Here is a 25,033-nt window from a genome sequence, read left to right on the forward strand (position 1 = left end):
GGGGATCGTAACCAAATATATTGTGCATTCTCTGCCTGTAGTTCTCTTCCTCAATGCCCCGTTGAGCTTCCCTTCTAGATCTATGTTAAAGTGGAGGCTCTATAGAAGCAGGAGAATTAGGAGGCAGCGTGAACAGCTCTGGTGAAGGAAACATTGTTGGCTTCTATAATGGCATTGGCCATGGTGTTAATGGTGGAATAGTGTAGCTGGCAACTAAGTCAGCCACTGTGCCTACACTATACAGAGCCATGGGCATGAACATGGGAAGGCTAAATTAATAAGGTGCCGCTGGGGTTTGAGGCACTGGCAAAAATGCCAAACATCGCATTCAAAAATGCTGCTGGGGAGGCGTGGCTTAGCAAGCCACCATGGCAGACGTGTGCTGAGCGAGCTCCGTCCAGCCTGCCATATATCCTGTAATTATCCTGCTTCTCCGATGCCACACGGACCGTAGCAACGACCCTGCAGTCCCGTGGTGTCCACAGCATCACCCTGAGTGACTTTGGGACGCCCGTGGGGGTATGATGCGAGATGAGGCCGTGAGGGGTCGAGGCCTGGCCGACCCAGGCGCAGCGCTGAGGAGAATCTGAGCCCGCAGCTGGGAGAGAGCAGCAGCCTCAGCGCGGGAATCCCGCGAGGTAACGGAGCAGACTCCCTGGGATTGGCAGGCAGGCAGAGGCAGCCGGCGGGGGACCGGCCACTGCTCCATGGCGCAGCCTGCGGCGCAATCTGGCGGGGAGGCTCGGCAGCCAGTTCGGGCAGCGGAGGAAAGGAGCGGAGCTGGGGTCGTTGTTCACGGGCCGGTGGCCTCCTGGCCTTGGGGGTCTCCATGCCCAGAGCGACCTCCTCAACAAGAGGAGGTCGCTGCAGCGGTGGGGGCCCGAGGCGTTTGCGGCCTACGGGCCTGGCGTAGAGGGGCATATTCACCTGGACCGATCCCCCCCTGGCCTACTTCATAGAAAGAGTGCGGCGGCACTGTCGAGCCACGGAGGGAACGGACGCATCGGTGGTGGAAGGCTGGGGCACGTATTGGAAGGACCCTGGACCAGCACCCGGTCACAGAGGAGGCAGGCCCTCTTCCTCCCTAGGGAATCCCCCCCAGGCCACCAGAGACGATCCTATCGGCGCCTGACCGGGCAGAGTGGGCGCCATTGGAGACCCTGGGCCAGGCGGTGACTGGTGTACGCCAAGAGGGGTGGGCGGTCCGGAGGCGTGTGCGCTGGACAGGCTTGGGGGGGCCACTGGCGCTGGGGGGGGCCCCCATCTTGGATCCAGGACATGGTAGGGTGGACTGAGTGACGCTGCGGGTCCTTAGTGGGGCCGGATATAGAGTGGTCCACTGGGCTGCGTGCTGGACTCAGCTCTGGGGCGGCTTCTTGCGAGACCCAACTCGGCGGTCGGACCGGGCCGCGGGGGCTCACAGTTGGACTCTCCCTGAACTCGCTTCCTCCCCGGACTTCAGCGGGCTTGTGTGGTGAGCGTTGAGAGCGGCTATGACACGGGACAAGGGCGGTGGCGACCCGGCCAAGCAAGGCCCTATTGACAAATATTCAGGTGCGGGAGAGGCTGCTGGGGCCCCCAGTGGACAGCAGGGGGCGATGCCTGACAATGCGGCACTTATGGCGCCCATCACTCAATCCAGGGACATGCTGGATGCGAGAATTGGAGCAGTTGGCTCCAATGTTATGCTGCTGAGACAAGATTTGCGCAACGCAGTGTCGCGTATCACGGAAGCTGAAACTCTTATTTCTGGAGTGGAGGACGATGTCACCTCACTAAAGAAAAAAAGTGTCTGACATGGAGAACGCTCAGAAGGGACTTGCATTGCGAGTGGAGGATGCGGAGGGACGGGCCTGACTAAACAACCTCCGCTTTGTTGGGTTTCCGGAGGGTTGCGAGGGGGCAATATGGAACGCTTCCTCACGCAGTGGCTTGAGAGCTGGCTTCCCCCGGAGGCCCTGTCCCGTTGCTTTGTTATAGAGCGGGCCCACAGAGCGCTCATACAGAAGCCCTCACTGGGGGCTCGCCCGCGGCCAGTTTTAGCAAAACTTTTGAACTACCTTGATCGCGACGCCATTTTGAAGCAGGCCCGAGCAAAGGATCCGCTGCTCTACGAAAATACACGCATCCTTATTTTCCCTGACTATACGTGTCTGGTGCAGCAACAGCGGAAATCGTTAATGGCGGCGAAGGCCCGCCTGAGGGACCTCAAGCTTCCTTATGCACTCCTGTTCCCTGCCCGCCTGAGGGTTGTATACTGCCCCCACACGCACTTTTTTTACACTCCTGAAGAGGTCTTCAAATGGACTGATGAGACGGTGCGGGTGAGAGTGCACATGCCAATGGGAAGAGAATCCGACTCCTCATCGAGCGAGATCGTCCAGAAAGGTCCCCGGGGCCAGCTGAAGCGTAACAGACGGTCACGTTCTCGGCGTCATTCTCAGTCCTGCGGCGCTTCCTCGCGGGGAGGCTCCACTTCTGGGCGGCAGATTGATTTATGAATCCGCAAGGAACTGCAGGGTTCTGGGTGCTCACTGTTAATTGTAGAGACTCTGGCGCGGCTCCCATTTCCCCGTTGGGGATTCGGATCCAGCCCCGCGGCGACAGATGCTTCAGTGTTTTTGAGGTATAGGGTGGGGGGGTATTTTGGGTGGGGGTTGTTTACATTCACAGATCGCACTTTCGATGCTGGTTCGCTGCTTTTCACATATGCACCGCACAGTCCCCGTGTCTACTATAGTGGTGGATGCCTGCTCAGATGGCCAGCACCCCTAGTAAAGGGAGGGTGACCCCGGGTACCCTTCGTATTGTTAGCTGGAACGTTCGTGGAGCCCTGGACAAAATAAAACGTGGGGCCATATTTCAACAGGCCAAGCGGGCCGGGTCGATATTCTTATGTTGCAGGAAACACACCTCATGGGTACGAAGGCCCTCTGCCTCCAGCGGGGTGGGTTTCAACAGGTCTTCCACTCCAGCTTCATGAGGGGCTCACAGGGAGGAGCGATACTGATAAACCGCAGGGTCCCCTATACCCATGATAAACAGTGGACGGACAAACCGGGGCGGTATCTGTTTCTTCGGGGCAAGACAGGGGAAGACCCCCTAGTGTTGGGCAGTATATACGCTCCCCCTCCCCTGCAATGGAATCTGGTAGAACGGCTTATGACTATATGGATGGATATGCCAGAGGCACTCTCTGTGGTTGGTGGGGACTGGAACGATGTCATGGAGCTGGCCAGGTCCAGATGGTGGACGGGGGGGGAGGGGGGAGGGGGGGGTGCTCCGGAGAGTGGTCGCCCCACAAGGCAGCACACTCCTTAGTGACGGGACTTGATTGGGTCGATGTATTGCGGTGACTTCACGGTGATAGCCGGGAATTTACCTACTTTTCTGCGGTTCATGATTCATACTCCAGAATTGACCTGTCAGACCATTCCTCGGTGGCCCTCACGGTCCAGATAGGTCGGGGACATGAGCCGTTTAGGTGGCGCCTCTCTGTATGCCATCTGCAGAATATTGAATACAAAGATCACATGAGTGAAGCCATTGATCACTACCTGACGGCTAATGTGGGGTCTGTGTCTAGCGCCGAGACATTGTGGGAGGCACTGAAGCCCACACTGAGGGGGGTGGATATTTCCTGGTGTGCGGCGGCGCGTAGGGAGCGTAGGAAAGAGCTGCTGCGAGCGGAAGCAGGAATGGAGGCACTCAAATGCAAGAGCCAAGAGGCAGGGGGAGGCCAGTCCAGGAGGCAATTATTGATGGCTCAACAGAACTATGCGACTCTTCTGATAGACGAGGCCCGCCAAGCTTGGCTGGCGACGCGTAGCAGAGTATATCAATGGGGCAATAAGTCCAGCAAGATGCTGCACCGTCTATGTCAAGCTACCTTCCACTTCTAGACCCTGCCGGAAGGGAAAGCTGCTTACAGACCCCCTGGCCATAGCCGAAAGCTTTGCCACCTACTATGCAGATCTGTACACTCCCCAAGAATGTCTACCGGCCGCCGTGATTGATAAATTCATAACTGACCTCCCACCTAAAACTGCGTCAGATGAGGTGCAGGAGCAATTGGAGCTACCACTGACGGATGAAGAAGTGGGTACGGCCCTAGGGGAGCTCAACCCCGGGAAGGCGCCGGGACCCAATGGGTTCCCCAGTGAATTTTTCAGCACTATTTTATACAGCTGGTCTCTCACTTTCGACCTGTGGTGGAGGAAGCTTGGGAGTGGGGCTCCCTGCCTCCGGACTGGAGAAATGCGGAGGTGGTGGTGTTCCACAAACCAGTCAGGCCCCAAGAGCAACATGCTTCGTATCGTCCGATTTCCCTCTTAAATGTAGAGGCAAAGGTTCTGGCCAAGGCCTTGGCCAATCGCCTCACATATCCACTCTGGTACACCCTGACCAGGCTGGGTTCATGCCTCGGAGGGCGACCAGGCACATTAGGTGAGCGCACGTTGCTATGGCGGCCACCCGGCGGGTGGGGGAACCGGCGACGCTTTTACTGGCAGACATGGACAGGGCGTTTGACTCCCTCAGTTGGGTGTACCTATTTGCCTTGTTGAGAAGACTTATTTTTGGACCACGCTTTCTCTCATACTTAATGCTCTTATACACAGATCTGACAGCGTCGATGCGAGTGGCTGGGGCGATCTCATACACCTTCTCTGTCAGACGGGGCACGCGGCAGGGCTGTCCCCTGTCCCATACTTATTTGCGCTAGCTATGGAACCGCTGGCTGAATGTGTGCATATTGATGCGCAGATACGGGGATTCGAGTGGGCGCCGGGCCTGTCCGATAGAATTGCATTATATGCGGACGATGTCTCCTGCTTACAGACCCCCTGGCCATAGCCGAAAGCTTTGCCACCTACTATGCAGATCTGTACACTCCCCAAGAATGTCTACCGGCCGCCGTGATTGATAAATTCATAACTGACCTCCCACCTAAAACTGCGTCAGATGAGGTGCAGGAGCAATTGGAGCTACCACTGACGGATGAAGAAGTGGGTACGGCCCTAGGGGAGCTCAACCCCGGGAAGGCGCCGGGACCCAATGGGTTCCCCAGTGAATTTTTCAGCACTATTTTATACAGCTGGTCTCTCACTTTCGACCTGTGGTGGAGGAAGCTTGGGAGTGGGGCTCCCTGCCTCCGGACTGGAGAAATGCGGAGGTGGTGGTGTTCCACAAACCAGTCAGGCCCCAAGAGCAACATGCTTCGTATCGTCCGATTTCCCTCTTAAATGTAGAGGCAAAGGTTCTGGCCAAGGCCTTGGCCAATCGCCTCACATATCCACTCTGGTACACCCTGACCAGGCTGGGTTCATGCCTCGGAGGGCGACCAGGCACATTAGGTGAGCGCACGTTGCTATGGCGGCCACCCGGCGGGTGGGGGAACCGGCGACGCTTTTACTGGCAGACATGGACAGGGCGTTTGACTCCCTCAGTTGGGTGTACCTATTTGCCTTGTTGAGAAGACTTATTTTTGGACCACGCTTTCTCTCATACTTAATGCTCTTATACACAGATCTGACAGCGTCGATGCGAGTGGCTGGGGCGATCTCATACACCTTCTCTGTCAGACGGGGCACGCGGCAGGGCTGTCCCCTGTCCCATACTTATTTGCGCTAGCTATGGAACCGCTGGCTGAATGTGTGCATATTGATGCGCAGATACGGGGATTCGAGTGGGCGCCGGGCCTGTCCGATAGAATTGCATTATATGCGGACGATGTCTCCTGCTTACAGACCCCCTGGCCATAGCCGAAAGCTTTGCCACCTACTATGCAGATCTGTACACTCCCCAAGAATGTCTACCGGCCGCCGTGATTGATAAATTCATAACTGACCTCCCACCTAAAACTGCGTCAGATGAGGTGCAGGAGCAATTGGAGCTACCACTGACGGATGAAGAAGTGGGTACGGCCCTAGGGGAGCTCAACCCCGGGAAGGCGCCGGGACCCAATGGGTTCCCCAGTGAATTTTTCAGCACTATTTTATACAGCTGGTCTCTCACTTTCGACCTGTGGTGGAGGAAGCTTGGGAGTGGGGCTCCCTGCCTCCGGACTGGAGAAATGCGGAGGTGGTGGTGTTCCACAAACCAGTCAGGCCCCAAGAGCAACATGCTTCGTATCGTCCGATTTCCCTCTTAAATGTAGAGGCAAAGGTTCTGGCCAAGGCCTTGGCCAATCGCCTCACATATCCACTCTGGTACACCCTGACCAGGCTGGGTTCATGCCTCGGAGGGCGACCAGGCACATTAGGTGAGCGCACGTTGCTATGGCGGCCACCCGGCGGGTGGGGGAACCGGCGACGCTTTTACTGGCAGACATGGACAGGGCGTTTGACTCCCTCAGTTGGGTGTACCTATTTGCCTTGTTGAGAAGACTTATTTTTGGACCACGCTTTCTCTCATACTTAATGCTCTTATACACAGATCTGACAGCGTCGATGCGAGTGGCTGGGGCGATCTCATACACCTTCTCTGTCAGACGGGGCACGCGGCAGGGCTGTCCCCTGTCCCATACTTATTTGCGCTAGCTATGGAACCGCTGGCTGAATGTGTGCATATTGATGCGCAGATACGGGGATTCGAGTGGGCGCCGGGCCTGTCCGAAAGAATTGCATTATATGCGGACGATGTCTCCTGGGAGCGTAATTTGGTTCCAGTATGGGAGCGGATCCGCGAAGATCTCAAGTCCTGGTCCCGCATGCCCCTGTCGTTATATGGCAGATCGGCGATATTCAAATGGTGGCGCTCCCTCGGCTCCTCTATCAGCTGCAAAACCATCCATATCGTATCCCGCCCGATAGTTCAGTCATGTGGAGGGTCTGGAGTGATTGCCCGAATTTAGTCCACTGGAGGCAAAGGTCTTCATGGGAGATTTAACTGGCTGGAAAATTTCCCGGATATACCAGTCCCTGGTTACACATTGCTCCCCCACACTACAGAAGCTTCGGGGGGGATTGGGAAGAGGACGTAGTCACACTGGAGGAGGAGGACTGGACCGAGGCTCTGGCGGCCACACGGGGGGCGGCCATAGCAATGCGACTTCGCCTTGTCCAGTTCAAGTATCTACACAGGGTTTACTTTACTCGAGTGCGTTAGTGGAGGGCAGGGCTGATCGCTTCTCCTGTGTGTCTTCGCTGCAGTCGAGAGGAGGGTACATTCATTCATACAGTCTGGCGTTGTCTCTCCCTTGACCGCTTTTAGAGGGGGGTGTTTGCCTGTCTTTTGGAGGTCCTGGGGTGGGAGCTCCCGCGCACACCGCAGCTGGCCCATCTTCATGTTATGGAGGGAATAGGAGGCAACATTTATAAGCGACACCTCATGCAACTGGGTTTCACTCTGGCGAAAAGGGACATTGCCAGGGCATGGACGGCGCCAAGGGCCCCATCAGTTGCCGCATGGAAAAATGGGCTAGATTTCTGCATGGGGCTGGAACAACCTATCTTTGTCGCTAGGGGGTGCCCACACAAACACTACAAGATCTGGAAACTGTGGGCGGATTACCGGGGGCTGTTATTAGACCCACCATAAGCAACAGAGGTTCCTCACTTGGGATAACTCATATGTACATCTTTGGAAAGTGGGGATATGGTGCGGGGGGGGGCCCGGAGGAGTGCACCCCGTCTGTTATGATTATACTTTGCGGTCCGGACTATGCGGAACTTGCGCGATCAAGGGGGAGGGGCGGTGGGGGAAGGGAGTTGGGGTATTCATTTCATTGTTACATATATATGTTTGGATTAAACTTGAAAAAGTCAAAGTCATCATATCTGTATGGTTTGATTGTGCAGCTGTCTCTGGGGTACAGAGCTCTGCAATATATGTGCAACTTGACAAATAAAATTTGTTTAAAAAAATGCTGCTGGGCCTGTGTCCGGCACCAGTAACTAAGGTAGCTTTCTGTGGGAAAAGGATATCACTTTAAATGCCTCTCTGAAGACTTTAGCCAGTAACAACTTGGCTTCCCACTTGCTGATGGCCTTCAGGTGGATGAATCTCACAAGAATCACAGGTCACAGCGTCATGATGTGATTTCAAACAACACATCCAAATATCATATTGATCTTAAAAGAACATATTTTTGCATCTGTGACAAGGCTTGAAACCTACAACTTTTGCAGGAGACATTTGACTTAATCTCTGTCCAAATGCTAAAGGATTTTGTTGCTGAGACTCCAGGAGAGAAATCTGGACCTGCACTAATGAGGTACTGAAAAACCAGCACTGACGCCAGATGGCCAGTTTACACCTAATATATTCTGGAGTAATTTTATTCAAAGGCTTGAGAGAAAGCTGACGCCGCATGCCACTACCTTGTGGCGGTGGAGATAGACTGCCCAAAAAACCTTTTCTGGACAGTTCAGAAGCATGGAAATATTATTCATAAAGAGAAATCTGCAGGAAGATGTGTGCATTAGAACTTGTGGATTGTAGCTATAGAAACAATAGTATCTTTGCAAGTTTTTACTCCTTTGTAAATTAAAACCTGACCAAGGTAAAATGTAATTTAATACTCCAGCGCTTCTTTGACAATTCAGTTTAATTAAATTCAATTCTGGCCCAGGAATATTAAATATTGTGAGTAACAGATCATGAAAAGACCTGCACATCTTCACAACAGGCACCAAGTTGAGGCAAATTTGATTGTAGCTTCATTTTCAGTAATGCATGGATTGGTTTAGAGGAGGAAGACACTGGCAGCACCTCATTAATCATCTTCTTAGATTTATCGCCATGGTCTTGATGTGTGGCAAATTTGGATCTTTAGTATTTCCTGTGGTTCTTGCACCTATGGAATGGGGAATCCTTCCTCTATGGGGAAAATCTCAATAGAGACAACCTGGTCTTTAATTCAGGCCCCTTGTATGAGGCCATATAACTTTTGGCCTCTCCTTCCCCCTCTAAGGCTTTTAGCATGCGTCTGGACCCAATCTGTGATCATTCCATGATCATGGATGGCCTAGGGACCACACCCCTAGGACTTTACAGTCTACATGGTCAGAAAAGAAAACACAAAAGGAAGAAAAAAAACACTAAAAGTCAGCAAGTGCGGGTCCGCGGTGTCTTTGAAGCATGCGATTTAAAAAAGTGAGGTCTTTAACCATTTATCACTTTTTAGAAAAAAAATCCCTCATGGGCCTGGACTGAGCAAATGCTTTAGAACTCTCGCTTGCAACATGGAAAAAACATTAATGGCCTAGGCTTTAATCATCAAATAATGCTGAAAGTAGCTTGGATAGGTCACAGTAAAGGCGACAAGTGTGCCAATCATGACCTAATGTCTTTCTATTACACTGAACACAGGAGCTTAAGTGTAAGGAAGCTGATATGTGAAAGAGAAACAAATTCAAAAAATATCTAGAAATGAAAAAAAGCAGACATTGAAAAAAATACGTGTAGAGCCACCTTTGGTGTAGAGCCATATTTTGCTCTAGCAGTGCAGAAAAAATAACTAACATGGTTAGTTTGATGCACAGCACTCTTGAATGGTGCAAGCCTACTTAGCTTCAGAAACATTATAAGAAACACACGTTTTTAAGGAATTTTGCAATAAAAGGTTTTTCAACGTTTTTCTGTTTTGGATGTCTAAATTATGAAAATAGCGTTTCTGAACACGGTTTCTGAGCAGCCGAGACAGGTGTCCAGAAATTAATTGATGGTATAGATCTGAGGAATCTCAAGATTACTTCTTTTGAAAATTATTGGATATATAAATCATGTACCCGACACTCACTCACTCCCAATGCTATTGTCCACAAATAAACGAACAGAAAAATATTAGGAGCAAATATCTATGAACCACCTCTCTGAAACCTACACTCGCAGCAAAAGCTTGAGTTGCTGGTAAACATGTTTCTCAGAGTGAAGACTATGGTAACACAGTAGCATTTCAAACATATTTTTTTAACTCAAGACATACAACTTCCACAGACTTTCAACAGTCATGGACATGATTTTCCCTTACAAGGACTGATCAATGAGATGGCATAATTGTCTACCAACAAAGTTTGAGGCACAGAAAATACCAAACTTAAACTCGGCATTACATTTCTTGGGGCTGATACCATCCATATACAATACCTTTGGGAATGTGCTCGACAGTTACTCTTGCTCCCTTCTTTGGCATCCAAATTACAGTCTTCATTTTAGAACGGTCTGTATATTGATTTTATTTTTTAAATAATAGTTAATGCGTAATGAAAATGTTTCATTCCTAATGCCACATATCCACCTGTGAATTGTAGTGGGAGTCATCTTAAAAAGCACAAGTCCACGTACCTATGCTTGGAGAGCGGTTATCAAGGTCAATTAATTTTCTCATTCTCTCCTCATTTCGGACTCTCAGATGGTTAACATTTAGGCTGGCAACCGAATGCAGAGACAAGTTGTCTGGTTGATGTGTTGGTTGAATTCTTGAAATTTCATTAGCCTAAGGATTAAGGAAAACATGTCAGTTCAGTACCGGGTGTAAAAATATGAGAAGTCAATAAAATTCATGGTACTTCTTGTGCTGTCTCCAGTACTCCAAATCTCACACCCAGACAGATCACAACGTCCCAAGTCCGGCATGATTAGTTCACCGACTGAACTTTCTTTAGCTTTCTGGAACTTGCAGTTGTGTTGTTAGATTGAGGAAGACAAAACTCCAAGTATCAAAATACACAGAACAGAACAGAAACAAGACAGAAATACATCTCAAGTCTGATACCGAACAACTTGAGAGCTCTGCGAACACGACCAGTCATGGTGAAGCGTTCGGACCAAAAATGTTGAGAAGCATCCGTAAACATGAAGGTCTTTCCTCGTAGGCTGAGGCCTCCCTCGCTGCTACATCAAAACAGCTCCCAAATAAACGTCAAAAGTTGCGGGGAGAAAGTTAGGAATTCTCATAAGCAGGCATTCTAAGAGCTTTTTTCAAACTAAACCAGAAGAGCTTATTTTCATCTGCACTCTTGCCTTTTCTTTAATTCTACTCCTACTTGACTATTCGACTGGCTGCGCTGCAAAGGGCAGAAGTCAGAACCACATGATTCATCAAGGATGGCACAGCAGAATTGAGGCTTGCTCAAATCATTGTGAAACTAGCCAATTTATGGGACATATTAATGTTTTTGTTTTTTAAAGTAGAGTCTTGTTAATCTCCCCGTTGACCCATTTCCCTTATTGATCCCTGGCAGAGAAGTCTGGTGGCTCAAAGCCGCTGGTGGTCTCAACAAAATGAGGACAACAGGCGCCCAAATGGGCCAAATGTTAACAGAAATTTCAATTAGCAAATTAATGAAAATTAATGTTTCACAACGATGTGTAAGACGGGGTGGCTGTGAGGCATTCTGGATCAGCAGACACACCGGTATATGTGCTGCCATGGGATTCTATGACACCTCAAGGAGTGAGACAAGGAATAAAGGTTTGGATACCGGGTGACCTTGAGGGTGGGGCACCACTGTCATATATGGGAACTCCTTACCATAACACTATAGATATAAGAAGGGCAACAAGGGTTGTATAACAGAGGCACGCATGGTTGAACCACGCATGCCTCTACCACACAGCCCAAGCCACGAATGCGTCTCAACAACGCATTCCTTTACCACACATGCCTTTACCACGCATTTTTGTGGTAAAGGTATGCTTGGTATAGGGATTTGTGGAACAGTTCACGCCCCTTTCCCTCCACCCAAGTCCTAAAATCCTGGCCCCTGTTCAATAACCCGAGCCCCCAGCCCTAAAAACGACCCCAATCCTTAAACCTTAAACTAACCTGACTCACCCTGTCCTAAAAACTGCCCCCCTTGCCCTGAGCCCTAAAACTCTTCCCTCTGCTTGAAACCTACCCTGAACCCCCTTGCATTGAGCACTAAAAACTTCCCCCTGCCCTGTAAACTGCCCCCCTCCCTGAGACCTAAGCCTCTGCCCCCTACCTTAAAACCTACCCCAACCCTATCCCCGTGCCCTGATCCCTAAAATCGGCCCCCTCACTTAAAACCTAACCCTCTTCACCCCACCCCCCTGAGCCCTATAACCGGCCCCTCCCTTTAAACCTACCCCCCCAGCCCTAGCCCTAGCTCAGCTTACCTCGTGGCAGGTCCTCCTTTCCAATTCCTCTCCTCGCCAGCCAGCAGCTAGAATGCCGACTGCCTTAACCATGCATACGCGTGATTACGGCAAGCGGTGTTCGGCTTGAGATGAAACAGAACGCATGCTTGAAGCCACGTTGGAAAGTCTGTTTCCCAGAAGAAAGATCAGGCCTAAGAGGTGTAGGAAAAACAAGTGGGATGGAGGCATTACAGACCTCCAATATTCTAAAAGTCACCTAAATTCCTAGAAGGGTTGGAGGGGGGGGGGGGGGGTGTCTCGGAGTAGGTGGCATGTGGTTTCAGATCCTCAACACTTTCATCAAAAGAGACCCAAACATGCCTGCCCTGCAGTTTCAAGGAGGGACAGACAGTCTATGAAACCTTTAGTAACAGCCAGAGGCCAGATGTATTGTTCATGTTCACCAGACGCAACCAATTGGTTTTGAAGTACAAGTTACTTACCTTCGATAACGATGTATCTGGTAGAGACGATTCTAGTCGCAGATTCCTTATCGTAGAATTAACCCGAGGCGTGAGACTGGATCTGGAAAATCTTTTGCCACAGCATCTCTGCGCGCCGGGGGGCGGCACCAATTGACTCCGCCCTGACGTCGTCTGCGGACGCGACGTCAGTGAGGTCACATAAGTCCCACCCCGGCACGCGGATGTCAGTTTCCTTCGGAGAACTTTTCCGCGCCACAACGCAGAGCCATCACAAACAAAACTGTGAGAGTATGGGAACAGTGTGCGAAAAAAAATCAGTGAAACAGAAATGGAAGGAGCGAATGGTGCAGCGACCCCCGGAAGTGAGAAATATGTAGTACAGACCTAAAGCCGTCAACCAGAACACAGGAGAATACCAGGAAAAACCTAGCCCCCCTGGAACACAAGGCAGAGGACCAGGCCGAAACGTTGGATAATAAGATGGAAACACTAAGACACGACGCCGTAGACGGTCTGGCGATCCAGAGGCTGAGGGAAGGCAAAACGCACAGAAGCTGATATCCCGCAGGAACAAAGGGCAAAATGTACGACAGGCAAGCCCTGTAGAAGAAGGATAGAAACACCATCGGATACTGAGCGGAACAGACCCTGGAGCAGCGCTAGCTGCGCTAACGCGGAAGAACAAAAGAGACCGCACCAAGCGGTATACAGTGACGCCAGGAAACGCGAGGAACCCGAGAAGGTATCCACACCCGCCCAGCTTAGGACAGAGCTATACAATAGCCTACAAGTACCCTACCTAGGGTATGACACGTCCCCAAACAAAACAGGGGAACACCTCTTAGGGAAACCCACAGCAGAGGTCAAGAACAGAAAAGACCCGTGGGTATCACCACAGGCGGTTTACCAATCAGCCAAAAAAAAAATACACAGATGGTCCAACCCGAGGACCTATACAGGTTCACTAACCGCCAAAAATCACACACCACAAAAGTTGAAGGGCTGTACCAGCAGCCAAAAGTACAGAGGGGCCAACGTAAGGACACTGAAGGCATTCCAAGCCACACACAACACACAGACTGGCCAACCGAAACACTAGGCCCAAAGAGAGAGGTGGGATAAACGCCTCCCATAAGACACCTGAGGACAGACAAGCTGAAGCTTACAGAGGGGGAGGAGGACGGAGCCCCACAAGGAGTCGTTGTATAGCGGAGTCCGCGTGGGTGTTAAATAAAAGAATCCCATCAAAAGGCAGGTCAACAAGACGCTCCCGAATATTCTCCGGAAAGACGCTATCCCGCAACCAAGCATGACGGTGGAGGGCCACAGAACTCGCCATAGCGCGGGCGAGAGAATCAAAGCCATCCAAGGCCGAACGGAGAATAAATGCAGCTAACTCCCGACCATCCAGCACATGGTGCCGCAGATAGGCACGGGCACCTTTGTAGGAGGTACGAGACAGAAGGGACTCCGCGGAATGCCATAGGTCGGAGGTAGCCAGGGCCAACACACAAAGTGTGTTGGGCACGCGCAGAGCAGCACTAGTGGAAGCAAAAATGTTACGCCCCCAGGAGTCCAACCACCGGGCCTCCCGTGACGGAGGGAGCAACACTAAAGGCAAGGAAGGAAGGAAGGAAAAGAAGTCTGCAGGACAGGGCCCTAGGCAGAAGGGTGGGAAAAAAGGCAGACTGGATCGTGCGGGGGAGGACGGTGGAGGAGCGGCTGAGGCACCGGATCCCCCATAGCAGGACGCCCCCAGGTCCCTAGAAGAGAGTTGTGGAGCGAAGCTTCAAATGGAAGAAGCGGATCCCCCTCCACCAGAGCCCTAGTGGAGAACCTCCAACAAGTGGTCCGTGGGAAGTGGAGCGCCCGGGTTGCCCATTTGCAAAATGCCGGTGGCCGTGGAGATGGCCCGGACAAATGCTACACTTGCCTCCGTAGGACGACGTGGGGGAGAGAGCAACTCTTCCGTGGGCAAAGACTACAAACTAAGCCGCCCGACCCTATGCCCTGCTGGAGGAAGAAACGGCCAGCCCCTGTAGGATGGAAGACCCGTGGAGGAGTGAGGGGCCTGAGGGGTCTCCAGAGAAAGCGGAGAAGCCGGCGGGGCAACCAACTGCAAGGTGCGAAAGAGCGGGTCCGGGAGCAGTGGACGCGAAGACGGCGTAAAACCCGCCCTGGAAGCCGCCGGGAAAAAGGCAACGATGAGGTATCCAGTCTCCGGTGAAGAGGAGACAAGGAGATGACAATCCTCTGGAGAGGAAGGGACATCCGGAGAAGAGTCGACGATCCGACATCGCGACGGCGCCAGGGAGTCCGCTATGGGCACCGGTGTGTCCTCGATCGGTGCTGTAGTATCCACCAGGGGTGCCGAGTCGACCTCCACCACCATGTGCCTCATAGGAGAAAGGGGCGGGGTCGGAGTCAAAGCGGCCAACGAACGGCACTGAAAAGGCGCTGGTTCGACCTCCGACGAGGCTGCCGCCAGCGCAGAGGACTTAGAGGGATTCGGGGAGGCGCCCCGGGTCCCGGCTCCCACCCGCAGCGCCGCCAGGAAGGAAAGCCATCGGCGCCAGAAAGCCGTTGGCTCGGCCTCCGGTAAGACAGCTGCCTGCCCAGAGGACCAAGGGGGACTCGGGGACACCTCAGGGAACCCCGCAGGGTTTTGCGGTGAGGCAGGGATGCCATGGGTCGAAGAAGGGAACCCCGCAGGGCCGCACCTCGACGACACCACACCTCCAAAACCTGAAGCCGAACTTGTAGGCGGAGTCCGCAGAAGGCCCGGCGCATGGCGAGGGATCCGCGGACGTCTCAGGGAGAGGAGGGGGCCCAAAGAAGCCTGCAGAGCCGTAGCGTAGGCCTTCATTTGAGCCCTTGTCGCCCCCAATGCCAGGAAACGGCAGATAGGGTGGCGACGGGCGAGGGCGCACGTCCCGAGAGGAACCCGTGCCCTCTGCAGAATGAGGACAGGTCTTCGGTGGCAAGCTGCAGGACTTACTGGCGGGTGATTGACGCTCATGGGGCCTCGGCGAAGGACGATGCTGCAGCCGGAATCGGCTTCTGGACCCTTCTGAGGTAGGGGATGGACGCTGTGACGAGACCGATCTGGACTAGCGGGCCGAAAGCAATTTCATCCGGCGCTCCCGCCGGGACTTCGGCTTGAGATGCTGACAAGCGTCGTAGTCCGTAGAATCATGGTGCTCGCCCAAACACCACATACAAATAGAGTGAGGGTCCGTCACCGACAGCTGAAGCGTACAAGAAGCACACGTCTTGAAACCCGAAGGCATTGCACACTGTTCCCAAAGCAAAGGCGTTAAAAGAGGCCTGAAAACAGGTCAAGGGAACTCACTCCGGATCTGCGTTGCACACGGAAAAGAAGGAAACTGACGTCAGCGCGCCAGGGTGGGACTTATGTGACCTCGCTGACGTCACGTCCGCGGATGACGTCAGGGCGGAGTCACGTGGTGCCGCCCCCCGGCGCGCCGAGTTGCTGTGGCAAAAGATTTTTCGGATCCAGTCTCACGCCTGGGGATAATTCTATGTTGAGGAATCTGCGGCTAGTAGTCTCTGTAAGATATATGATACTCCAATATCTCGGCAGCCAGCACAGGATCTATGTTTGATTTACCTTAGTGAGCAATCGGCACTGGGGTTATAGAATCAGTTTGCTTTCCCCAGGTTTGAGTTTATCGGTACAATCAAGCTCCACCTACTGTACGGGGCCACTGTAACTTGTACCACAAAGAAAAGTCAGTATTCCAGTGTGACACCACTAACTGGGACAAGCAAAGTTTTGGTACCAGATTGAAAAAATAGAACCAGCATTTCTTAAATCCAGTCATCTTTTACATCAATGGAGGCCAAAACCGAGCAGAGGGAATTCAGCAGGGAGAGGAAATCTGTCCACTAGAGGCACAAGATGCTTGTGGAATAAAGGTAGGTGCAAAGGCTATACTCAAAGTACCACATCGGAGCCAGATATCCTAAACTAGAGAAATGGGTCTAATGTAAGGAAAGTGGGAGAAGTATTGTGGAGTGTGACGTGGCACGGAAGACAATACATGTGCATACATTTCCAAACTGCTTTTACTTTGCGCTGTAAAAATGTACTCCTGACTAGTCACATTCTAGCCCAGAAGGACATCCCTTGAGACCACAGGAAGGGAGTCTAAGATGATGGAGTAAGAAGGAAAGGTAACTTAAGGGTAAAACTAGATTGCCATCTTTGGATTCATAAACATAATATCACTGCCTACTCGTGTGATCCCAAAACACATTTTTGAAAGAAAACTTTTGTTTAAAAAACACATTTTTTTATCTTCACTTCATACAAATATAGCAGATGAAATAAAACATTTTAAATCTCACCAGTACAGAGAAAGCAAAAAAACACAGGATACAGAGTTTCAGAAGTAGCACTACATGCGCTCCAGGTTTTATGAGAGATGGGCGAGTTGTTAATGATTTAAGAAAAATACACATGAAACAGAACTAGGATAACATGTCATTAATAGTGTGTTCTCCGTAAAGAGATTTTCTTTAGTATCTTTTAAATGCATAAGAGAATATCAAGGTCTTAACAAAGACTGTAGAAGACAAATTAAGAATAACAAAATGTATGCAAACAAATGGCTTAGGGGTTCCTGACCCGCCACAGCATCTTCTCTGGTATCATAGTAAACATGGTAATGCCTAAATAATGGGCTGGCCGCCTTGCATATCTCTAATATAGGAACAATCTGAGCATATTTCTAGCTGCAATGACCCTAGAAAACCCACATCATCTTGCATTTGAGGTGGTCCCTTCTTAGCAACACCGAAAGGCTTAAACCTCAATATCAACTAAACATTGTTGGTGTGCATGAGATACTTAACCTCACAATAATGAAAAAAGGAGGCAAAGGGACTAGGCGGAATTTAAAAATATACGATGGATTGGTATATCTGATCATGCCCCCCCCTACTGGCGGAATGGGCCATCCAACAGAAGACTCTGCATCTTATCTGGAGGTTTAGTGCGTGGCATCTGAAAGCTCCCGAACGTGCCTTTTTCGTGGAGGAGTTGCAAGCCTATTTTTGAGCTAATGAGGGCTCTGTGTTGTCGGTGACAACACTGTGGGCATAGAGCAAACCCTTCATGTGAGTACATTTGAAAGGTTACGTGAGACAGCGAGAATCTCTGCAACAAGAGTGTGTGGCAGACCTAGAAACCCAAATACTCAATTTGGAGCACTGATCCCAACAATCTGGCGCAGAGCCTCCTGGCACAAGCGCGGTCCGATCTGCGACAGGTCCCCCTTGAGGAGGCAAAGGAGTGCTGGAGGGCCTCGACCCAAAGCGTTTATGAGTCTGGTGACAATTCCAATAAGCTATTGTATTGGCTGGCAACCCGCAATGTCTCCGCTAGAGTAGTGCCTGCCATCATAGAGAGAGAGACCTACTCTCTGGGATATTCCGATGCCTTCTATGCTGCACTCCTTGGCCCATGAGTTAGACCAGCCTTTGATGAAGGAAGAGGTCGACCAAGCCATACATGGACTCTAATCCAGGAAAACCTCGGACCCAGACAGCTATCCCATTGAATATTATAAGAAGTTCCATACCATTCTAACACCCAACTTGCTGAACTTCTATGCAAATGCGTTACAGTGGAGATCGTTCCTCCCGACCTGGACTGGACTATTGTAGTCATTCCCAAGGAAGACCTGCCGCTGGACCGGTGCTCCTCCTACCACCCGATCTCGCTTAATAACGCAGACGTTAAGATCAACGTGGGTTCATGCTAGGCAGAAGCACTCATCATTGCATTTGTCGCGTGCAGACGGCTCTCTCCCAGGCACAAGGTCCGGCAGCACCCTGTCCCTTTTCCTTAAAGACTTTTATAAGGCCTTTGACAAAGTCTACTGGGACTTCCTAGATGCAGTCCTCCTGCGAGCAGGCTTGGGAATAACATTTCGTAAGAGGGTCCATCTCAATAACAACCCCACAGTCAGGTCTGGGTGAATGGCATTCTGTCAGCCTCCTTTTCAATCTAAAGAAGCACACATCAGGGTGTCCCCTTTCCCTGTTACTGTTCGCCCTGACTATTGAACAATTGGCATGTCCGATTTAAAAAAAAAACCTTTTTATTGGATTTTACAGTTACCGTACAGGTTATACACCAGTTATTAGTGTTCATTGTTGCATAATATTCATTGTCTACATTTCCATAGTGAATAACTGCGTGTCTATTGAGAGGGGGTGCCACGCTGCGCGTGTGAGGCAGGCCTAGATGTATGCCTGTATGGGGGTGTCGGGAGGCTTAATGGAATAACCCTTCCTAAGGAGCGAGGGTTAGACTTATGCTGCCTATGTGTGGCGGTTCAAGAGGACGATCCATGTGTACAAACGAACTGTGGAAATAGAACTCCGGGGATGGGGGGGGGTGGGGGGCTGGGGGGGGGTAGCTCCTCGTCGGTCCACTATCGGCAAGCTGTGATTTTCTTTCAGCGGAGGTGGAATGATCCACTCAGGGAGGTCGGGGGTGGCCTAGTACGGGGAGGGCTTGTGAGTGTCGAGGTGTATTTGGTCTTGGCTCCGTCTGGGTGGCTTGTGTTTGTACAAAGTTATGGAGGAGTAGTGACCACTCCATCGATACGGGGTTTTATCGTGCGCCGCATGCCTCTTCCTGCCTGATGTCTTCCTCTGCCACAGCCCATTTCTTAACCGCCCCCCACCATGTGGCTATTGGGGGACCGCTCGGCGAGCGCCAATGCATTTTTATGCTTCACTTTGCGAGGAGTATGGCTAATACTGCAAATCGGGTCTCTACCTTTCTCTGTTTGTGTCGCTTAAAGATACCAAGGGCACACGCCTCCCATGTGGTAAATCCCGCCAGGCCCGTGACCATCTGTAGTGTAGTGTGTACTGTTATCCAAAAGTCTTGTAGTGTGGGGCTGGTCCAGAACATCTAGATGAATGGGGCTTCAGGTGTGTGGCAGCGGGGGCAGTCGAACTGTGTCGCTGGGAAGAATGCTTGAGCCGCGACGGCGTGTGGTATGCGTGGTGTAGTATGTTAAATTGGATGTTTCTGAACCTTTGATTGCGGGACACTTTTTTGTGGTGTTCAAATGCTGTGAGCCACTCTTTATCGTGAATAGCTCTGCCGAACTCCTCTTCCCAGTGGAGTCGCATTCGTGTTAGAGGTGCACGTGTAAGTTCCATGATAGATTTATAGAACCATGTGATGAGGTGTTTCCCTTTCCCCATGTGGAGGAGCGTATGCAATACCAGGTGTGTCTTGGGTTCCCCGTCCGTGAGGTCCCACGTCTTTCTGCAGTCAGCAACCAGTTGCCGGTGTATTAGGAACTGGCCAGGCGGGAGCCCACTCTCTTCAGTCAACCCTGCGAACGACGTGAGCTGACCGTCAGTGAATAGGGCTTCTATCTCGGTGAGCGCGTGTTCTGTCCACGCTTGCACCTCACCCGTGGTGTAGTACCCTTTCCCCTTGGGGAGGCCCGCAAACGGCAGTAATGGGGAGTACATGGGCGTCGCTGTGGATAGGCAGTAGATTCGTAGAACACAGGATCTGGCTATTTTGGCCAATAGGGAGCACGCCGGGTTAAGCTTGGTCCCCGGGAAGAGCATCTGGGTCAGTTCCGGAAGTGATACAGTTCCTGTTTGTGCTTCCGTTTCCCCCAGGTTTTGGCTTGCTGTCCATCTCGAAAGCCATTGCAGCAGCGCTGCGAGGAAGTAGGCCTCCAAGGATGGGGCTCCCAGTCCCATTGGCATGCCTGATACACTGTGATGTGCGGATACTGGGCTGGAGGTTGGAGAGTGGAACTGAAAACCGGATAGAGCTATATACGGATGACGTACTCCTTTTTCTATGTGATCCTCAGCCATCTGGCTCCTGTTGCCTTCATCTCTACGGAGAAGCCCACAGCCTTCAAATTATTGCAAGTAAGTCTGTATTATTGGAGGTGAGAGGGGACACTGGCACCATAACATCCATCTTTGACGGAACTCATTTGAATATTTAGGGATTCACATATCTCACCTCCCGGACCTGGCCTCGACTCTTAATTTTAAAACTTGGCCTTATCCCTTGATTGAGACGTACGCTGCTGGAATAGCTTGCCACTCAACCCCAAGGGGCGTAGCGCACTCTTTAAGATTATGTGTCTTCTCTGCTATTTGTGCGTCTTAGCGAACTTCCCGCATCCCATGCCCCAAACGTGGTTCCAGTCCCTGGCCTTCAGACTCACAACTTTAATATGGGCCGGTAGTACTGAAACGCTCTACCTCGCGCATTAAGGGCACTTGTCAATCACAAAAAATGTTGTGAACAGTTCGAGATCTGTCTTTTTACCTATCAACCTTTCAGATTAATAGCTTTATTTCTAAGGTTTAGAGCCAGGACACACTTCAGAGAATAGCAGGCCGCTTTACAAGCTTTTTTTATTCATTCGTAGGCTTTCCTGTTTTCAGTTTCTATTTTTGGTAAATTCTGGTGGGGTTTTTTCAATACCTTAAAAAACAGTGGTTATCAGTGGTTACCCATTTTTGCACCATTAAAAACAACAGAAACAGTGTTTTTCCGGTGTTTATGGAATTTTAATTTAATTTGAATAATTGCTTGCTTTTTGCACTGATAGTGCATGTGTATAGGTAGTGTGTGCACAGGGTATATGAGGACCAAATACATTTTTACTGCACCAGAATGGACTACTAAGTCAATAGCATTCTTCATTAACTTTGAAGATTGCAAATATGCTTTCAAGTGTCAAGGACCTCTTACAGGGAAGCACTTCAGCTCAGGTATCGATTTTGACAGGCCATCATACAACTTGTTCATATACGTAGCTGAATTACTGCAAATACAAACAATATCACTACAATCTTAATTGAACTTGGTAGGAACTTTTTTCAGCAGTATTCCAAGTTACACTGTGTTCCATGTTTACCAAACGCCTGGTGTCATGTTTTCACCACTATCTCAGATGATTGGTGACAACATTCTTTTCACACATAGCTGTCACTACATCTTGCATTAAATGTTTGAGAACTGGGGTGTTTGGCAATTCACTTACAATCAATACTGACTCACTAGAAAGGGGGGCAGATGTATGAAAGGATTTCACTCATTCTCTGTCTGTGGGTAAATGTGATGCTAGATATTAGAAAAGATTCTAATTAAACCAGCCATTTTACCTATCAGTGAAGTCAAATGTAGCCAAAATTTCAAATATGATTTTGATATTTCACGTTTCTCTACAGTTTATAAAGTAACTTAAATGCATCTAAACACTGCATCTTTAGACCAAAGACCACAAACCTAAAAAAAAGCAGAAGGAAGAAGAGACAATGTTTGTGACATCCCTAAAAAACAAAACTCAAGCAGAATAATGTTAGCCCAGTCTCTCTTGATACTACCTTGTATAACAAAGTTACATTGTATTGGCCCCTTAAGGATGAAATAAAAATGACTCTTTCACTCATCTTTTCTTTTCTTTCAATGGCACTTAGTTTGTGGTTGCAAAGGTGTTTTTTCAGTGTTTATATGATTACACCAGTGAGGGCTATTTTCCTTTTGGTGGGGTTTTATCAGTTATTATAGGTTTAAACCTAAAACCAAATAGCCTAGTCATTCGTTAGTACACCAGAAAAATTGGTAAGTAAATTGTTTTTCAGATGGCTACTTCTGCCTGTAGATCCCTCACGTCTTCGATTCATACCCAAGCAGTACTTCTAAGATAGTGGGTTGGAGGAGATAGTCACACAAAGAAGTCATACTTTTTCTCTTTGTCTTCTCACTCTGTGTTCAACTTTAGCGCCGGGACGCCCCGATGCACGGGCAGCCATGCACTATACAAATACTTAACATAACAGTACAGATATGGCAAAATGGCCAATTCTATGAACTTCAGAGTCAAGGCAACAATGCCTGGTGAAGGTGTATACCGAGGCCCATGTCACAGGCCAGCAGAAATCCAGAACAGGAACATCAGACATGAGTGTCCTTTGACCTCATGGAATGAGCATTGCTTTTCTTAGGAGGCTCCTTCTTGCAAAGAGCATAGCGGATCTTGATACACATCATGATCTATGGGAAAATGGTCAGCTCCTATATTGCCTTGCCTTTCACTGAATCAAGACAGCCAAGAAAAAGATGATCATCAATCCAGCACTAATGAGTCTGTTAATGTAAAAACGGGTGGCCCTGTGACAGAACAGGTGATTCAGTCTATCCTACCCTCTTTTAGGATGAGGAATGTAGAATGTCGGTAGAGTGATACACTGCCCATTAAGCAGGAAAGAAGAACAAGTTACTTACCTTCGGTAACGATACATCTATAAGAAACATTAGTTAGTTACAGATTCCTTACCTTAGAATTACCCCCAGATGTCAGACTGGATCCGGAAAGATTTTTCGTCAGCAGTACATCTGCGCGTCGGAAGGTGGCGTCGGTCGGCTCCGCAACAGTCGTCGGCATCGTGGTCGCCGGGATGAGGTCACGGCAGCTACTTAGATGCCGCCCTCGCGCGCTGACGTCAGTTCTGTACATGGCTTTCTGTGCCAGAAAAGCAGCGCCATGCAAGACACTGACCACTGGTACACAAAGCTAGGGCCCTGAAAGGATGTTCTTAACTCTAGAAATCAGTTCGCAGAACGGGGAGGATGGGTGGGGCGGTAAGGAATCTATAACTAACTAATGTTTCTTACAGATATATCGTTACCGAAGGTAAGTAACTTTTTCATGTGAAAGAAACACGTTAGTTATAGATTCCTTACCTTGGAATAAATACCCCAGCAATTCCAACCCCGGGGGTGAGTCTGCGAACCAACATCACCCCAGAAAGTCCTGGAGAACAGAACGGCCAAAGAAGCCATCTCTCCAGACTTGGCTGTCTAGGCAGTAGTGTTTGGTAAACGTGTGCAGTGATGCCCACGTGGCCGCATGACAGATATCATTTAGAGGAACTCCTCTTCCCAAGGCAGTAGTGGCTGCTGTCGCCCTGGTGGAATGGGCGCGTAGCTCGACCGGAGGCTCCTTTTTAGCCAAAGAATAGCATGCCTTAATACACTAAACGACCCATTGAGAAATGGTGCATTTGTGTAAGGCCCGACCTTTCTTGGCACCAACGTAGCCAACAAAGAGTTGGTCTTCCACCCGGAACTGTTTTGTGTGAACCAGATAGAGAGCGCACGTTTTGGGTCCAGACTGTGGAGCCTCTCTTCCTCCTTTGAAGAATGCGGAGACGGAAAGTAGGTGGGCAAAGTAATGGTCTGCACGATATGGAAGGCAGTGACCACTTTAGGAAGGAAAGATGGACGGGTCCTGAGAAACACCTTGTCCAGATGGACAGACCAGAAAGGAGGTTGGGAAGAAAGAGCCTGGAGCTCACTCACCCTTCTAGCAGAAGTGATGGCTACCAGGATAGCAGTCTTGAGAGTCAAGAGTCGTAAAGGACAGTTATGAAGCGGCTCAAAGGGAGCGCACATTAAATAGGTAAGAACAAGATTCAAGTCCCACTGAGGCATAACGAAAGGGATTGTAGGAAAAAGATGTGTTAAGCCTTTCAAGAAACGGTTAACTATCGAAGACTTGAAAAGAGAAGGTTGATCTGGCAGCCGAAGGAACGCAGAGATGGCTGAAAGATAGCCCTTGATAGTGCCCAGAGCAGAGCCCTGCTGGGCTAAAGAAAGAAGGAACAAGAGAACTTCAGAAAGAGGGGCACCATGCCACAAATTTGTTCCACCGGCAGGCATATACCGTCTTAGTGGAGGGATGCCTGGCTGCCAAGATTATGTCACAAACTTCGAGAGGCAGTTCGAAAGACGTCAACTGCCGCTGCTCAATCTCCACGCAAGGAGGTGGAGACTAGAAGGGTTCGGGTGGAGGACCGGCCCCTGCTGCTGCGACAGAAGATCCTCCCGAAGAGGCAGTCTGATCAGAAGATCGATGGCCATGTTAAGCAGCTCGGGATACCAGACTCTTTGTGCCCAATCCGGAGCCACAAGAATGACTTGGGACCGGTCGCGCCTGATCTTCTTCAGCACTCTGGGCAGAAGTGGTATAGGCGGAAAGGCGTACAACAGACCGCAACTCCACTCACGACGAAAAGCGTCGCCGAGCGAGTTCCGACTTGGAAATTCCAACGCACAGAATTGCTGACATTGTGTGTTCTCTTCGGTGGCAAATAGATCTAACCAAGACTCTCCTCACTATCGAAAGAGACCTTGCACCACCTCCGAGTGAAAACGCTGAGTTTGTCCGCCCTGGCGTTCAGGGAACCTGCCAGGTGTTGAACCACCAGGGATATGCCCGGATGTTCCAGCCATGTCCAGAGGCGGAGGGCCTCCTGACATAGGGTCCAAGACCCCACCCCGCCCTGTTTGTTGCAATGCTACATGGTAGTGGTGTTGTCCGTGAACACCTGCACTACTCTTCCCCGGACACAGGGAAGGAATGCTTTCAGTGCAAGACAAATCGTTTGGAGCTCCATAGGGTTGATGT

At 50.3% G+C, this 25,033-nt stretch overlaps 1 protein-coding gene across 5 annotated transcripts in view; it reads right to left on the reverse strand.

Moving 5' to 3' along the window:
- The window catches only part of CSPP1 (centrosome and spindle pole associated protein 1), a 1,290,317-nt gene that overhangs the window by 12,973 nt on the left and 1,252,311 nt on the right, over window positions 1-25,033 (reverse strand). For all 5 annotated transcript variants that reach the window (XM_085605499.1, XM_085605497.1, XM_085605498.1 and 2 more), the window contains one exon: window positions 10,288-10,438. In XM_085605499.1, coding sequence (XP_085461625.1) covers window positions 10,288-10,438 — 151 coding nt within the window. The remainder of the gene's footprint in view (window positions 1-10,287; window positions 10,439-25,033) is intronic.

The sequence above is a fragment of the Triturus cristatus genome, chromosome 5_1 (assembly GCF_964204655.1).
Source record: "Triturus cristatus chromosome 5_1, aTriCri1.1, whole genome shotgun sequence".
NCBI lineage: Eukaryota > Metazoa > Chordata > Amphibia > Caudata > Salamandridae > Triturus > Triturus cristatus.